General features: G+C 37.6%; 2 protein-coding genes across 6 annotated transcripts in view; one reads left to right on the top strand and one right to left on the bottom strand.

Annotated features, from left to right (window-relative positions):
• Cep85l (centrosomal protein 85-like) overlaps nucleotides 1-17,877 on the top strand; it is a 106,443-nt gene that overhangs the window by 31,766 nt on the left and 56,800 nt on the right. The gene's annotated exons all lie outside the window — the stretch shown is intronic.
• Nucleotides 2,119-10,432, bottom strand: Pln (phospholamban). 2 transcript variants are annotated; one of them, NM_001141927.1, is made up of 3 exons: nucleotides 10,323-10,432; nucleotides 6,010-6,136; nucleotides 2,119-4,361 (listed from the first exon to the last, which is right to left on the bottom strand). In NM_001141927.1, the coding sequence occupies exon 3, from the start codon at nucleotides 4,252-4,254 to the stop codon at nucleotides 4,096-4,098; it is 159 nt and encodes a 52-aa protein (NP_001135399.1). In that variant the 5' UTR covers nucleotides 4,255-4,361; nucleotides 6,010-6,136; nucleotides 10,323-10,432; the 3' UTR covers nucleotides 2,119-4,095. The 2 variants fall into 2 exon arrangements, with proteins under 2 accessions (NP_001135399.1, NP_075618.1); NM_023129.5 differs by lacking the exon at nucleotides 6,010-6,136.

The raw sequence follows: 17,877 nt of genomic DNA, 5'->3' as shown, positions 1-17,877 counted from the left end.
TCATAAGTTAGTTTTTCATTTATTTTTTAATCTGCATTCAAAGTGTTTATTTCATTATAGGATTTTCATACAGTCGTCTTCTTGGTCCTCTGCTTGCCCTCAGCCTGGTTCCACCCTACTGCCCCTCCCTTTCCCACAAGAGCCCTTTGCTCTGTCCCCCTCCTTACACACCCTCTCTATACTCTGCCTCCCTCTTTATTCTTCTCTAGCTTAGCTCTTTCTAGTTTCACAAGTAGAACAAGAATTCACATGAACAAGATTTCAAATCTAGATTAACAATATGAGAGAAAACATGACGCATTTGCCTTCCCGGGTCTGGCATGCTTTGATTAATGTAGTGATTTCAAGTCCCATTTGGTTTTCTGCAGAAGTCACAATTTAATTTTCCTTTATGGCCAAATAAAGTTGCATCGTGTATATGTACCACATTTTCTTACATGCTTACAGGTGGATGGATCTCTAGGCTGGTTTTATTTCTAGTTGCTATGAATGTTAGTAAACATGGGACTGTACTCATTTCTATGACTTTTAGTAGACTCTTTGGGAATTTAGTCTGGTGAGAACTCAGGTGTCTTTTGACCTGGCACTTAATTTCTTTGGGCCTTCTATAAAATGAGAAGGTGGAACCCAGTTCCTTGTACTATTTTGATAATGCTTTCTTTGTATATGAGCATATAAATCAGCTGCAGTTTTCAAGAAATGAATGGAACACCAAGATTTATTGAATTAGTTTAAAGGAACTACTTTATGATAATAACCACATACAGAGAAACATGGTGTATTAATCCCTATAAGGTCTGTGGAATAACATGCTAATAGGGAAATTTCTTTGTAAGATATGCACTAAGGAGCAACCACTCAGGTGTGAATCTTTGTAGAACACAGTAGAGGGAGGGAGAAGACAGCTAATGGGAAGCTCCCCTATGACTTAGAGCAGTGATTCTCAGCCCGAGGGGCCCAACCACTCTGAGCGGTGGAACGGCTGATGGAGTCACCTAAGACTATTGGAAAACAGACACATTATGATTCATAAAAGGAGCAAAATTATATGGTTGGGGGTCACCACAACACAAGAGACTATTACAGGGTCACAGCATCAGGGAGGTTGAGAACCACTGTGCACCATCCTGTGTAATATTCTGAACCATTTTTCCTTTGTGGTTGAAGAAAAACGATTTGCCTTTGTTTGGTTCACGTTATAGTTCACCACAGTCTTGGCTCTTTTCTTTGCGTTTTGATACCTCACCCATAGTACCCCAAATTGTCTCTGTAGGGTTGTGATAGTCTCGGCCTTGTTCAGGAGGGACTGTTTCATTGAAATGTGCTCTTCTGTACTCCTTGTTTTCAAGGAGGGGTGTGAGAATGTAGACCTCCTCAACACATAAAATAACCATTAGCTTCTCGTAAGCCCACAGTGGGTCTGCCCCCTGGTGGTTAAGTAGGGAACTCTATTGCTAACTTTGCATTGTCTCATGTTCCCTGGACTGTAGTTGTTAAAAATGGAGATGAAATTTTGTATGTATATAAATCATAAAGTGGTTTGATCAGTTAAGGGATTGCTAACTCATGTTAGCAGAGACTTTCTGTTATTTAAATGAAGATTTTGATTAAATAACATAAAAGACTTCTTCGAAATGAATTGTGAATGAAAAAGTCTGGCTTGTAACTCGGATTTTCTTATGTTTTTTTAAAAAGAAAATTTTCTTAGTTTCATTATTTTTCATGCTGTTTTATCTTTAACTCTTTAGCTGAGACAATCTGTATACTGAGGAGGTGACTATGACACATGCAGTCACAGTTTGTGACATAGTGGGTAGCTTAAAGCATCTGCTAGTGGATACATGCTTTACGGATTGATTTGTCTATCTCTATTTCCATGTCTATATAATTTATCATGTCCTTTCAAGACATTAAAAATCTGGTATTAGTGTGTAACCAAGCCTTCTTATGTTACTGATTGCACTCCTACTTTGCCAGAAGACTCAAAATAATTGGAGGCTAAAAAATATTATTATGTGTAGGCCTATCCTCTTTTGTGTTTTTCTCTGGAAATCTTGATTTTTACTTTGTTTGGTAAAAGTTCCCCCACTCTGCCCTTTATAACACAAAACTCTTTGTAACAAGACAACATTTTATAGTCAATAGAATATAATTGTATAGTAATTTCACCAAAATCAAAACTCCATTTGAATATAGGTCATTCCAATTTCATTTTACAGATAAACAGTTACAGATAAACTACAAATAAACTACTAAAAATGTAAAAGGCAGCATTAAATGTTTAATGAGAAGAGCCTTATGAGCTGACAGTTTATACCTTGAAGTTGATGTGGTAGTGAGCAATATAACAAATGCCTGGTGCTTTTCAGCTTCAGCGTCACGTTTCTCTCAGCATGGCCAACTACACAACTTATGTATTTTTTACAGACCTCTTACCAGTGGTTCTCAACCTGTGGGTTGCAACCCCTCATGCAAACCTGTTTCCAAAATATTTACAATTCATAGTGGAGGTAAGGAGGCGAAATTACAGTTATGAAATAGCAACAAAAATGATTTTATTGTTGGGTATCACCACAACATGAGGAACTATATAAAAGGGCCACAGCGTCAGAAAGGGAACGTTAAATACCACTGAGTTAGAGATGATGTCATCCATGTTTTATAGTTTCTGTGATGGGCCCCTCCAGCCTTTATGAAGAGACCCCCTGTTACCATTGGACTCCTTTAGGGGCTACTCTTTAGATAATTTCTGAACCCGAACAGCTTCCTTTCTACCAGGGGTTCAAACAGTTTAAATCAGCAGCCTTCAGCTGCTCTGCTAAAGACCAAAGTGAATACTGATGTTTTATGTCTTTGTAGTAATGGTTATGGAAAATATATCTAATTACAATTCTCTTCCTTAATAATTGCTATGTTAGTAGCATGTTTTGAACTGGACTTAAAAATTGTGGGTTTGCAAAGTTAGGCATAAACTGTTTTGTACTTGATCCAGTTTAAGTCACTAAATTTTGGTGAATATATTTTCCAATCTATTTTTTGCTTCTATTTTAGTAGTTATTGAGAGATAGTAGAAACTTAGAAAGGGAAATTGAAACCATGGTCAGTAAGAATTATACACTAGCTCTCTAGTTCTACTTCTAAAGTTAGGGGACAACCACTTCCTCTCTGGGAGATCAGGAAAAGAAAGAGCTGTGTCTTACTACAGCTTGGTTATTACTGTTATCTTCATTATTTGAGAAACGCTATTAAACCAAGGAGATACATGAGAGCGACAAGCTTCAGGTGAGACTCTGGATCTTTAGTGATTATCACAGCCAACACAGCAAGATGTTCCTGCTTGTTGATCAAACCCTAGAGAGAGCAGATTTGTGGTTAATGTACATGTACATGTACACAGCCCTTGAGCAAAATTAGTGAATAATTTTATATGAGAATATGTTCTTACATTTCCCCCTTTAACTCTCATAAGCTTAAAAATACTAGTGTGTAGAAAAAGGGCACAACATTTTTTCAAGGTATTTGTTCTGACAGTAGTGACCAAGAGATTTGAATCGTCGTCATCATCATCATCGTCGTCATCATCATCATCGTCATCATTGTGTCATCTATGTGAGGACCCAGTGAGCTATTTTCAATAAGAACACTTCATTTAAATGACTATTTTCTACTTTGTGGAGAACTGAAGAACACTTAGTTCCTATAAAAAAGGTAGTGGCAATGCAGTATATATTCCATTTATTCCCCAGACTGGAGCTATAAAGTGACCTTGCTAGAGTTGGATATAGAAAGTGAACTTTTTTGGTAGTGGTGTTTCAAAATTAAAACTCATACTTCATTGTCAGAAATATTTAGGAAAGAAATTTATGAGCCATGTTGAGGAAATTGGCAGCTACATTATGCACACTTAGCCACTGTAAAGTTTGTTTACAAGATCCAGCAGATGAATACACTGGCTAACAATTAGTTTCACTCTTAATCGTGACCCTCACAAAGCTGTTCTCAGCCGGAAGGCAGCGGTGCGTTGCTTCCCCCATGACGGAGTGCTCGGCTTTAAGCTGAGTTGGCATGTTGCAGGTCTGGAGTGGCGGCAGCTCTTCACAGAAGCATCACAATGATGCAGATCAGCAGCAGACATATCAAGATGAGGCAGAAATTGATAAATAGGTTCTGGAGATTCTGACGTGCTTGCTGAGGCATTTCAATAGTGGAGGCTCTCCTGATAGCCGAGCGAGTGAGGTATTGCACTTTTTCCATTATGCCAGGAAGGCAAAAGTAGGGAGACAAGTTTTTCTAAGTGGTCAAGAGAAAGATAAAAAGTTGACAACAGGCAGCCAAATGTGAGCTGTCTTCTTTTAGGAGACCTGGGATGTAAAAAATAGTCAACAGATTAGGTTCATACCTAAACCCGTTCTCTGGGTAGATATGCACAGCTTTGCAGCAGCTCGTTCCTCAGCTGTATTTTAAATCCCATCCCCTTCTCCAGTCCCCAAGGCCTCTCTTCTGTCTCTCATGTGTGAGCGTCTCACTGTCCTGGGTGAGCGGGGAGAGCCACGGCTTTGGCGGCTAGTACTTGATTTATGAGGTGCTTCTTTGGGGCTATTTTCTTGGTTACTTTTTTTAAAGCTCTGTTTCTCTGTAAACACAATTGATTTTAACATTTACTATTAATGTTTCAGAAATAATCTTGTAAAAAGAAATGCATATAGTAACATATCTTGGATCCTAGTTTTAGTCCAAAATAAAATAGTTAAGTGAAAAATATGAAATAAAAAGCAGATTCTAGCCACTTGCCATTCTCTTTTATGATTTATAGATTTGTAGAATCATTCAGTGTATTTGATCATATATACATCCTCCGGACTCCTCCCAGATCCAGCCTCTTGGTGAATGTTATTTTAAACACTTTAAGAAGATGTTAAGTACTAAAGACTTCCAAACTCAGAAGGCACAGTAAGGACTATCGTTTTAAACTATCACAGTGCCAGTTTTCAGCTAATCTTGGCTACCAGGGGTGGGTTTGTGTCTGGCCTTCTTTCAAAACTTCTAAACTATGGCTGAATATGTAAGGTTCAAAGCTTTGATAGTAAATACAACAAAATAAAGCGTGTTAACAGAAAATTAGCTACAGGTTTAAAAAGATGACTGTATATGTTCATTGGGTGTTTACTGGAGACACAGAGCCTCTTTACTTACAGACTAATTTGAAGTTTAATCTTTCTGATTTTTGTACCAGAGTGCTGGAAATACAATGTATATTTGGTTGTGGGAAATATGAGATCCCGTATTTTAGTTATGTAAGAAGCAGAAGAGAACCCAAGTTTTGTGTTCTATGTGTGTGGGATCTGTTCTCACTTTTGGAAGGATTGATCGCTACCAGCAATTCTTTACTTTTCCTAGTGGGACCTTGTATTATCTTCTCTCTCTCTGTTTAAAGAGAATAAATCGGAATTTAGGAAATTAAGTTCAGAAGTATCATTTTTGTTTTAGTAGGAGGAGGAAGAGGAAAGCTACAGACGGCAGTAATCCTACAGTACCATACTGTCAGGTGTGGCGGCTCTTGCCTTAGGTCTTATCACTCCAGACGGAGAGCAGAGTTAGGCTGAGCTCTGAGTTTCAGCCAGTCTGCTCTACATAGCAAGTTCCAGGGCAACCAGGGCTAGACAGTGAGGTCCTAGCCAAAAAAAAAAAAAAAAAAAAAAAAAAAAAAAGTCATATCCTTTGTTAGGAACCTGTTGGGTAGGGGTAGAAGTTATCTGTATAAAACCCTGAAGGAGCCGGGCGTGGTGGTGCATTCCTTTAATCCCAACAGTCGGGAGGCAGAGGCAGGCGAATTTCTGAGTTCAAGACCAGCCTGGTCTACAAAGTGAGTTCCAGGACAGCCAGGGCTACACAGAGAAACCCTGTCTCGAAAAACCAAAAACCAAACCAAACCAAACCAAAACCAAACCAAACCAAACCAAAACAAAAAAAACAAAAAAACAAAAACAAAAACAAAAAAGTTAGATCAACCTGTTACGCAGGAAAGCTCACTGGGATGAAGCCCCTTTAAGACTGCAGAATTGTAAGCTGGCAAGTTCCTTTGGTCCCAGCTTTGTTGTGCAGACTGAAGCGTCAGAGTCTCTTCACCTGCTTCTGTCTAGTTGTGATAAAAATTGTGTAAACAGAATGAAATTGGACCAATTAAAAAATTCTGTTAAAAATTTCCCTCTGAAATTAGCTCATGGCAATTGATATTTTCGTCCGTAGGTTTATTTTTATTGATGTATACTTATGTGAAATTGAACATATTTATTTGAATTAACACAGCCCCGATTTTGGACTGTGTAGTCTAGGCTGGTCTTAAACTTACTGTGTGTCACACTGGTTAGTCTTGAACTCTGCAGTCCTGCTTTTGCCTGGGATTACAAGGCTCCTGTGCCTCCATGAAAGTGATTTTTAGCCTTATACTGAAGCTTCAGAGTCTGTTTTTTTTTTTTTTAAACAGGCTGTAGGGAGACAGTATTTGGGAAGTTCTAAGGAAAATTGAGGGGCACTTAGCAAATAAACCCCTGTTCATGTAGAGGAGTGAGTGATGCACCCAATTCATGGAAAGCCCTGAAGATGTAGTACGTGCTCTGAAGCACTAGAGGTCCTCAGTTGCCTGTAAGCTCTACTGATGGGGCAGAGCATACACATGAAGGCTTTCCTTCCTTTCTTTTTTTCCTCATTTCTTTAAAAAGATTTTTTTTATTAGATATTTTCTTCATTTACATTTCAAATGCTATCCCGAAAGTCCCTTTACCCTCCCGCCGCTCTGCTCTCCAACCCACCCACTCCTGCTCCTGGCTCTGGCATTCCCCTATACTGGGGCATATAATCTTCATAAGACCAAGGGCCTCTTTTCCCAATGATGGCTGACTAGGCCATCTTCTGCTACATATGCAGCTAGAGACACGAGCTCTGGGGGTATTGGTTAGTTCATATTGTTGTTCCTCCTACAGGGTTGCAGACCCCTTTAGCTCCTTGGGTACTTTCTCTAGCTCCTCCATTGGGGGCCCTATGTTCTATCCAATAGATGACTGTGAACATCCACTTTTGTATTTGCCAGGTACTGGCATAGCTTCACAAGAGACAGCTATATCAGTGTCCCTTCAGCAAAATCTTGCTGGCATATGCAATAGTGTCTGGGTTTGGTGGCTGTTTATGGGATGGATCCCCGGGTGGGACAGTCTCTGGATGGTCCTTCCTTCTGTCTCAGCTCCAAACTTTGTCTCTGTAAATCCCTCCATGGGTATTAGAATACCCAAGAAGGCTTTATTTTCATGTGTTTATTTGGTAATGCATGCTTCAGAATTGTGTTGGGTAAGGAAACTGAAGTACTACACACTCTTGGAATGTCCAAAGAGACTGCTGCTTATCAGCCATGCTGCTATAATTTAGAAAGACTATATTTTTCATTCCCAACTCTAAATTTTTGTTTTTGTTGGTCTGATCAATGTGTGAATTCCTATATTAGATGAAAATTATATTCATTGTGTAAATAACAATGCAAGATTCTTTTATCCAGGAACCTTGAAAACAGTGACCTTGGGTAGAGTGAGCAGGTAAGAAATGAAATTGATGCACTGTAGGGATGCAATAGAGTGTTGAAGCCTTTGTTCAGAGTTATGGAAAAATCAGTCTGATTTTTAGATAACAAGCTTAAATGGATTGGAGGTATATTTTTTATCAATAGAGCAAACTTAATGATTGTATATTTTAATTTGATTCTGGTATGTTCATGTCTATGTGATTATTTTGAACTTTGCTGACTAGAATTTACTGCTTAAAAACTAAGGACATCAGTAACTTTATGCCTGACTTTGAAGATAATGTTTAGAATATCATACAGAATAGTACAGATCCAACACTTGATGGATTTAAATGAAACAGAGGAATGCTTTTTAGTTAGCAGTAGTTTGCATCCTCATTTTCTCAGAAAATGACCATTCACAGCATTTTGCATTTGCTTTTCTTTTTCTGTACCTTGTCAGGATGATGATGTATCTTAACCATGCTCATCACTGAACGGGATCAGAGGTGCAAATGGCCTCTCCCACAAGGTCTCCTATTTGCTTGTAGCTCTGTGAACTTCACAGAGCTCACTTGTTTTAAAATCTGTTCTCCAAATGATGATGTAGAGATGCATACAAAGAATTAAGAGGGAGTGTCTGTGTGTAAGTGCACTTAGGAAAATGTTCTTCAGAAAAAATGTGCTTATGCTGTGTAATTTATAGCAGTGATCTATACTTTAATCATCCTCACTTGATGTTTTAATATATACTTTGAATTCTATAGCCAATGCAAATATTATGTCTTGATAAATTGGTGAGATTAAGAAACAATATTTGTTAATAATGACCCAAATGCAGCAATTTTCCTCTATGTCTACTAAAATATTCTAAAAACAATTTTGATTTGCTTTAGGAAATGACACTGCGGCAACTCCTTTTGGCAAAGCAAATCATCTCATTCTTTTTTAGTGTATCTGTTACATTTCTTCATTGATTTTATCCTTTTTTGTGCTTACTTTTAAAGCATGTACCTTTATAAACAAAATACTTCAATGTCACCATAAAGCTATGTAGAAACTGTGCTTTATATTGAAAATTTTAACTACAGGCAGCATCTGCTTAATCTGCTAAAGATGCTTTCTATAGCAGAATTTATATTTTTTTCTAGAAGTTGCTTCCTTTTTTTTGTAACTAATTGTGATATAAGGAAATTCTGGTGGAAAGAAACTCATTACCTACCCCTTACTCCACTGAAAAAAACTTTTGCACACACTGTTCAAGTTTGAGAATGCTATTGGATAGGCATTAAGGTAAACCTTCAGGGACCGGGGAAAGGGCTCAGTAGGTAAGGCACTTGCTGCCAAGCCTGACGACCCAAGCTTGACTCCTGAGACCTACATGGTGGGAAGAAAGAACTGACTCCTACAAACTCTTCTGACCTTCACAGACATGCAATGACACTCTCTCTCTCTCTCTCTCTCTTTCTCTCTCTCTCTCTCTCTCTCTCACTCTCTTCCCTAGTCCCCCAGCAACACAGTGGATAGATAAATAAAAATAGCAGAAATATGACAAATAAACTTGGCACCAAGTGTAATTTGTATAATATCAAAGAAAAAATATTTTTAGGGTTACAAAATTATTGAGAGACCAGTGTTCCTTGGAGTTAAAGCACATACTAAAAATGTTTTTACATGACAAGAATGTTGTGTAGGAGACAGCTGTGTTTGTCATAAGCAGCAGAGTTAGAATTATAGGAATTGAGAATTGTAGAGGTAAGTTTTATTTAGCATTTAAATATGATAGGAATATAAATAGTAAAATAAAAATCTGTTTATTTTCTATGTGATCTATTGGATTTAATAGTGAGAAAATATTTTACTTAGTAGATTGAGATTTTAACAAATAGCAATAATAAAGTTTTTGTTGCATATCAATTTCCTGAATATTTTGTTTTACTTCTAAATTCACAGCAGGAAACTTAAGAACACTGGAGAATAAAAACTTGATAAATGTACTCTGTTGTTAGAGGAATATACACTTATTAAATTTCTTGAGAAATGTTTGTATGCTAAAATGTCCTTTTTACTTTTAAAAATGTTGAATTATTTTCTGTCACTTAATAAAGACATGTGCTTGTTTTAAAACTATCTAACTTGTTCTTTATAGCTTCAAACTAAAACAAGCTATTTTCATTAAAATAAAAGTTCTAGAAGTGTTTAAAGGTTGACTGGAATTTTAGAGAGTAACAGTCTTCAAGAGCATTTGAAAAGTAGTTCCTACTATCTGTTCTTAAAAATCTCTTTTATTGTATCACCTTAAGAACTACAGTAATGTCGTCAAATAAGTGTACTCACAGTGTGCATACCCTTCAGTTATAAATAAGCTGAAAATAAGCTGTGCCCCAGCTGTAAATAAGTGGCCTCGTCCTGCACTGTGTTTTAACAAGCAACACATAGCACATGAAACCATTGCTTTTGTATGAAAATTAATATACCTCTCCTACCATATATGCTAATATAATGGGGGGTTAAATTGGGAGTTCATATGTGAAAACCCAAAAAAACCTAGTAATCAAAATTTAAAGATGAATAGAATCTCTTTTAAAGTTGTCTAATTTTCACTGTCAGTAAATGGGTAAGAATTTATTTAGAAATTAAGCATTTTGTCATAGCAGGTTCTTTTATTATGTAGCTTTGAATTGGAATTTGGGAGTTAGAATTCTTTTAAGAGTTTAATAAGATTGAATATCAGAAAGTAAGAATGTCCAAAGTCAATGATCTCACGTCTTACCTTGGCTTCGGTGATCGTCACAGTGCAGAGCATGAAGCTGTATGAAGTCTTATGGGAGCTTAGCTGGGCAGTTTTCTGTTCCCAGGTTTATGGGAGCAGCTGCAGTAGGTGGAGGAGAAAAAGGATTCTAGGGAGGTCTTATGACATCACGTAGGAATTCTAACATGTGATTGGTTAGCCATGTTCTTATCACAACCAAACCTTAGAACTTATTTTATGTTAGGTTTGGAAATGCCATTAACACTTTGTGCTTTGCTTTTAGTTTTTAACTTAAAAATGTGTATAACAGATAACTGAGAATAAAGTAAGTTTGAAGATACTGCTTTATAGTAGGTAGCTTTCCTTAAAGAGTTATAAGTCGTCAGACTTGGAGATAGTTACACACTGCTGTTGGAGTGGAAGAGCTAACATAGTTGTGAAGGAATGCAGGTAGCTTGGGAGGGATAATGTAGGCTCAACAGAGGCAGGGTTAATGGAGCTGCCCTCGCAGAGCCTTGCTTGTCAGAGCAGCAAACATTCTCAGGTGATATTTGATGCCTTTCCTTGTCTTATTTATGTTTGTGTTTCACATCTGTCTAGGTATTGCTGTCTAGGTAAGAGAATGAATGCATAAAAGAAAACTAGGTCAATACTTTGTGTTTTGAAAAAGAAATTTATAGTTAGAGGAGCAAATACATTCAACTTACATTTTCTTCAGTTAAGGTTTTCACCCGTGCTCTGAGAAATGAATCTGTATTTCAATAGCTATGTATTATTCCCCAGAAAGATGCACTTTATACGTTTAAGGCCTTAAGAGTTTTCTATAGCTACATTGTATTACCACAGAAACCAAATAGGTTTTTAGTAAGCTGACCTAGTGTCAGGAGTAGCTTTTCTAGAAAAGATGAGCTGCAGGTTTCTGTCAGCTGTATGGCAGTGTGGCGGTGCTGACCAGGTCTCCAAGAGATGAAATAAGTGTCCAGTATTTATTTCTGAAAGTTTTTCACCTAATGTAGCATTTTTTTTTGTCTGAAATGTGAGAAAAATTTTAGAATGCCACCACAGTAGGTCTGGACTGACTTTGAGTAGAACTGAGCCATGCTGCAGAGCCGAGCACGTCCTGCTGTCTCCTACCGTGCTTCACTGTTTTTATATTACATGTATGTAAATCAGCACATGTGTGGACCCTGATTTTTCAGTTTCACTGTTTAGCTTTAGAGAACCTATGCGTAATTCTTAGTGTATAGTAGAGTAAAATCAGCCTCCCTCTTTCCTGTGAGTATGAAAACTGTGTGCCTGCAGCTGCTCACTGAAGTCCTTAAATGGATATGATCTTGCCTTCTTGCAAAGCAAGATGAAACACTTCTCTAGAGCAAATCTCCTGTTGCTTAAAATGTTAGCTAAAACTAACTGGAAAATATTTTATCAAAGAAAGTCTATAAATATTATTTAAGGACATATTTACCACGTAAAAGTAAAGTGCAGACTATCTTATTGCAAGAATTCCCTGTCACTGTGTGTAGAGGCAAAAGCGTCATTGTTTGGTACTTTCCGCTGTACCTTAAGACAGTTTTCTTTCTGTCTTTATATGATTAAAAAAAAAAAAGGTCACATTATCAGCTGCAAATAACTGCTAGTAATATGAAACCTTAGAAAGTGCAGTGGCTTATAGTAGCTTATCAAAGGTGGCAGGTGGGAAGGGCAGAGGAGGTCTGGGATGGAGCCAAGTTTACATTATAACTTCCAGAATGATTGGCATATTGGAGGGCAAAGCCAACAGTTGGATTTTGCTCTGATACAACTGCATATGTTAACACATCAGTTCTGAAGGTAATTATTCAGGGCTGTAACTATTTTTCCAAAGTCTGCTTTGTCTGTCAAATATATGTATTTATTTGAGAATAAAGCTTAGGAACAATAGAACTGATAATTCTTGGTTGGAGAAGATAAGGAATTGCTGCAGACCAACATATCATACTTATTTTACATGTTTGCAAGGTGATTTTAAAAATACATATTTCACAAACACACACCCAAGGAAGGGACTATAGAGTCCTGACAGTTGAAAACTGGAATCTAAGTCACATTCTGTAGATGTGTATGAGAAATACTATCCTTTACTTTTGCTGTGCTGGTCATGATGACTCTGATGGAGTTTTAGGAGGTAGGTTTGTTTTTACCAAGATTCCGTAAACACAGATTGTTTAGTAGAAACACTGGTCAGTTATTGAGTGTTGCTAACAACCTGCTCCACTTGAGTCTTGGAAAACTTGTACAACTACTTGTCAGTCTTCATTTGGAATCCCTTATCACTGGAGTCCACATTGGGCACATGACACAAAGAGATGTGTGGAATGGTATTGCAGCTGAGGGTTAGCAGCAAGAAGTGTATCCAGTGATGGTCCCAGACTGTGGCAAGTTATCTGTTTCATGTTAGTGCTCAGTGTCCTTTGCCTTCAGAAAGTGAACTGGTGACATGGCCGTGGGTAGCCATAGCTCAGGCCCTTGAACATGCTGTGGAAACAGTTACTTGTGATTTTCACTAAGCTCTCAGTGAAATGTTTGTTTATTCAGTTTTGTTTTCTGCAGAGCAGGCAGATTTATTAAGGGAAAGTGAGAAAAACTCCCAACAGTGGGAGGAGCTGAAGTGAGGAAAGCACTGTTCATTCATTTTTTTACTGTAGACTATAAGCTACTAAAATGCTAGCAGTGCATTTGGCTCTTGCTAATAATAATTTGGCAGATAATGTTATAGGGTTTAGTGTCAATCTGTGGATTCTCCATCCGTGGGTCCATCCAACAGCAAAGGGAAAGAGGACAAGGTGCATTCCAAATGTACACAGACCCTTTCTTCTACTATTCCATAAATGATAATTTGATATCTACTTACATATAATTTCCATTAAATTCAATATGTCCTGTAGAAGTGATTTACAGTAAATAGGAGGATGTGGATATGTTTTGTGAAAATAATGTGCCATCTTTATAAGGCCTTGAGCATGTGCAGATTTTAGATTCAGATTAAGATCTGGAACCAACCCCCAAAGATACCACAGGAAATCTATCATGGCAACTTAAGACTTTTTGAAATACTGCATTTATCACTACTTTGAAATTGCCATAATTAGGCCTGCTAATATTACTTAATGTATCAGTCGAGGTGTGCATACTTGTTTCCTAGATCTTTGGAGGTAGCAGCAGGAGGAGAATGAGTTTCAAGGTCATCCTTAGCTATGTAGCAAGCCTAAGACCAGCCTGGGCTACATAAAACCCAAAAATCTAATTTAAAAAAATGTAATGCACCGACAAGGCATATATATATATTACTATGTCACAGCATTAAAGATTTTTTTCCAATCCCACACACTTTACCTTTTAAATGAATAGTTTTCACTTTATAGAGTTGTGGCAGAGATAGTGCAGTGCTTCTATATACTCTCCATCCAGCTTCTCATTTTAGTGTTCTCTGTTAGTATGGTCTGTCTATCTCAACAGTTGTCCAGATGCTGACAGGTATTTTCAGTAATGTCATTGCTCAATATGGATTTCTCATATTTTCCTTAATGTCTCTCTCTCTTTTTAAAAAGCGATATTTAGTAATCATGTCTCTTATCTGCATACTTGTTTCTAACAACGTCCCCAAACTTCCAGTTTAAATGATCCTGGTAGTTTTGAAGAATAATAAGATATTTTGTAGCATGTCTCTAAGTCGTGATTGTTTGATGTTTCTCTCATGGTTAGGCTGGTTTCTGTGTTTCTGGTATGAAGGTGAGAGGGGTAAGAGTGCTTCATTGTGTTCTCTATCAAGGGTCTGTTAAGCTGACATAATGATCACAGTTGTTAACCTTGATCATCTAGCACAAGTGTAGGCCTTTTCAGGTTTCTTCCGAGGAAAAGTTACTCTTTTTCCTCCTTCAGAACTGTTCTTTGGAAGTGTAAAAGTGCAGGCCTCTTTTCCTCTCTCATTGCTAGGTTCACGATTAAGACAAAGGACAGGTTAACAAGAAAAAAAATGCACATTTAAGTTTTACATAAATGGCCCAAAGAAACAAATAACCTTGTGGGGTTTTTTGTTTTGTTTTTAAAGTTAGGTTCAGTAGAAATAGTAGGTAGTAATGGAGAAGTATGATTGAATAACAGGAGTGTGATCTTGTAATAGTCCATGAGGGAACTTAGCAGGGTGAATCTGTTTACATTTTCCCCTGGATCTCTTGATCTTGCAGGTGTGCACTGCCATGCCAGGCACATTTTGTAATTTCTATAGGCAGATCTATTTATGGTCATTTTAAAGTAGTGATAAGTACAATATTTCTAGGCATCTGTGAGAGTATAATATTGGGCATAGGGAGAACACCAACAGCGAGGTCTGTTTGAGTGGGATAAGGGTGGCGAAGTATCAGGGTGACTTCCTAGGTTGCTTGTTTTGCTTTAGGGTTGAAGCAAGTGGAAGGTCAAAGTGGCTTTCCTGATGGAGCTACATGCCAAGATGCTGTGTTTTGGGGCAGTGTGCCCCAAACCCTATCAAAAGAAATCCATTCTACACTAACTATATACTACTACTGAAGTGTGGACTATCTAGAATTATTTAGAATTCTGTGTATTTTGTTTTATGCATGTAAAAACTTTCTGAGAACAAAGCATTATGATTCAGCACTTTATGAAAAGGATCTGTGGGTCACAAAACTATATAATTCTTGTGATGGGGGCTTCTGTGGCCGAGACATCCCCTTTGGTTTTTCAGCAGGTGACATTAAACATTTTAGCTTGTTCTTTTTGACCTTATCTGCTTTGTCCTGCCTCTTATCACATTCCTCTGTGCCTTGTGCTCTGACTCTGTGTAGCTCTTTGTGACCCTGTGGACAGGTTACTGTTCTATTTTAAGCCAGGGTACTTCTTGTAGAATGTCCCATTAGAACCAGAGTGCTTCGTTGATTATCTGTCTGGGAAGCTTTCCCTAGCCTTTACTAAACCATTTTACATTTACCCATGCTGTTGTCTGTTACTTTATCTGCTGGGCAAACTGCAAGCTCTTTGAGAGCCAGTTTATGAACTCACTTTATTTGCCACTTATTCTTTTTCCTTTACTTGTTTTAGGGAGTAAGTTCCTTTTATGTATCCAGGCTAGCCTCAAACAGTTCTCTTCCCCAGCCTCCCTAGTTCTGGGATCTCAGGCGTATGCAGCTGTTGTTTATTCTTCATAGTACAATTATCTGGTGTATAACTGGCCTGCAGTGATTTTTAAATTCTTATTGAATGAAGAATTAAACACATTGGGGAAGATTATCAAATGATTTTGAGTTACTTTGTAGAAATATTAGGAAAACCCTCTTTTTTTGTTTTCAATTTTTTTATTAGATATTTTCTTTATTTACATTTCAAATGCTATCCCGAAAGTTCCCTATACCCTCTCCCCGCCCTGCTCCCCTACCCACCCACTCCCACTTCTTGGCCCTGATGTTCACCTGTACTGGGGCATATAAAGTTTGCAATACCAAGGGGCCTCTCTTCCCAGTGATGGATGACTTGGCCATCTTCTGCTACATATGCAGCTAGAGTCAAGAGCTCTGGGGGATACTGGTTAGTTCATATTGTTGTTCCACCTATAGGGTTGCAGACCCCTTCAGCTAGGAAAACCATCTTTTAATGCTCATTTAGCGGAAAAGAATATAAATGATTAAGACACATAGGATAGTAGAATAATAAAAAACATGTTATTATTATTTTAAAAGGCAAGAAAGACCAAATTAAAAATATTAGTAGTTTTATTTTCTTTCTTCAGTGGATTTGCAATATTTCTTGGTGCATTACTCTTAATGTTGGCTCTTTCACACATGTATAGTTTTATTTTATACAGTGTTTAAATTTAGGTTTTATTTCAATATACACTTTACTTGAACAAAAGCATGGTATCTACCTGTCTGTAAGTCCAGCACTTAGAAGACTGAAGGAAGAGGATCTTGAGTTGGAGGCCAGCCTGGCCTACTAATAGAAACTGTTGTAAAAGGTTACAGATAAGCTGATAGGCCCTTTCCCCAAAACCCCAGTTTTTTTCCCCAAAACCCCAGCACTAATGTTAACAGGAACCTTTATGTAGCACTGGGTCTTGCTGCGTTTCACTAACTCCTTACTCAGAAAAACACTTACTTTGGTTTTATTGAATTTATTTCTTTGTGTTCACCCTTAGGTATACTTTACAAACATTTATTGTGTGTGTTTATACACACAAATAGCACACTCTTTGTGGAGATCATATGGCTTCTGAGAATTGAACTCAGCTCATCAGCCTTGGTGGCAAGCATCTTTACTCTCTGAATTATCTTGCTGGCCACTGAGCATACTTTTGAGACATGTCTGTATGCTTCCTAAAAGTATTTTTTAAAAAACTTATCTTCTTGTAAAGAACATTATCATTTATATAGTTCTTACCATTGAGTATGGAGTGTGTGTGTGTGTATAAAACAATAGTACAATTGTGGAGGAAAAGGAAAATCAGTTTTTCTAGAAACATTTTTGACAAGAAATTAGGGTAACAAGTTGTGATTAAATTTAAGCAATTTAAATATTTAACAAGTATCTCAAAGTTGTGGGTTTTTTTTTGTAGGCTAGATACCTCCTGGGGGTGTCATTATCTAACTCCTGAGGATTCTTTTTTATTAAACGCTTGGGAATTACTGGCTAAATATTGAAGACGGAGAAGATTAGAGAAGAAAAGACTGAGAAAACATTTAAGCAATATTTTAAGTATGATCTGAGCCTTGGGTGAACAGGAAGTCTTTCTGATAATAGAGAAGACAGGATAGGAGTTCTTTAGTGCAAGCAACTCATTAGAGTGTAGCCTTAAGGTTTGGTGAGAGCTGTCTGTTCACCTCTAGTCAATTTGCTAGATACTTAAAGGCCCAGACATTTAATTTTTCTCAACTATCCATCAATTCTAGGCAGATTATCTATTTTCTTATTAAATATTACATAAAGAGTGTATTGACATTAAGACTGGATAGACAGTTTGTGAAGAGGGTTTGTGTAGTTGTGCACCAATTTGTAAATATATTTTGTTAATTTTTTTAGTCTTATTTTACTTACAGTATTTTTCTCCTCAAACCCTCCAATTTACTCCTTCCTGTTCTCCTTCAAATTGTGGCCTATTTGTTTTCAATTGTTACTGCATGCACATGTATATGTATATATAAAAATATAAATTCCTAAATAAAACCTACTGGGATCATGTGATGTTACTTGGGTGTGTTTCCAGGCCTGGCAGTTTGGCACTGCACTGCTTTTTGGTGTGTTCTTCCTGGGGAGGGCCACCTCTCCTACTGTCAGCTTTCCTCAGTTGCCTGTCATTCTTTACTTAGGGTTGAGGCCTCATGGGCTTCTCCCTGTCCAGTTTGTTGTTGTTTTTCAAGACAGGGTTTCTTTGTGTAGCCCTGCTTGTTCTGGAACTTGCTCTGTAGACCAGGCTCTCCTTGAACTCATGAGGTCTGCCAGCCTCTTCTTCCTAGTGTTGTGATTAAAGGTTTGTGTCACCACTGCCTGGCTAGAGAGACAATCTCATGGCAAATTCTGTGATCTTCTCTGG

Source organism: Mus musculus, chromosome 10 (genome assembly GCF_000001635.26).
Source record: "Mus musculus strain C57BL/6J chromosome 10, GRCm38.p6 C57BL/6J".
Classification (NCBI taxonomy): Eukaryota; Metazoa; Chordata; class Mammalia; order Rodentia; family Muridae; genus Mus; species Mus musculus.
Note: the sequence above shows the minus strand (reverse complement) of the source record. Positions and strands in the feature narration are given on the sequence as shown.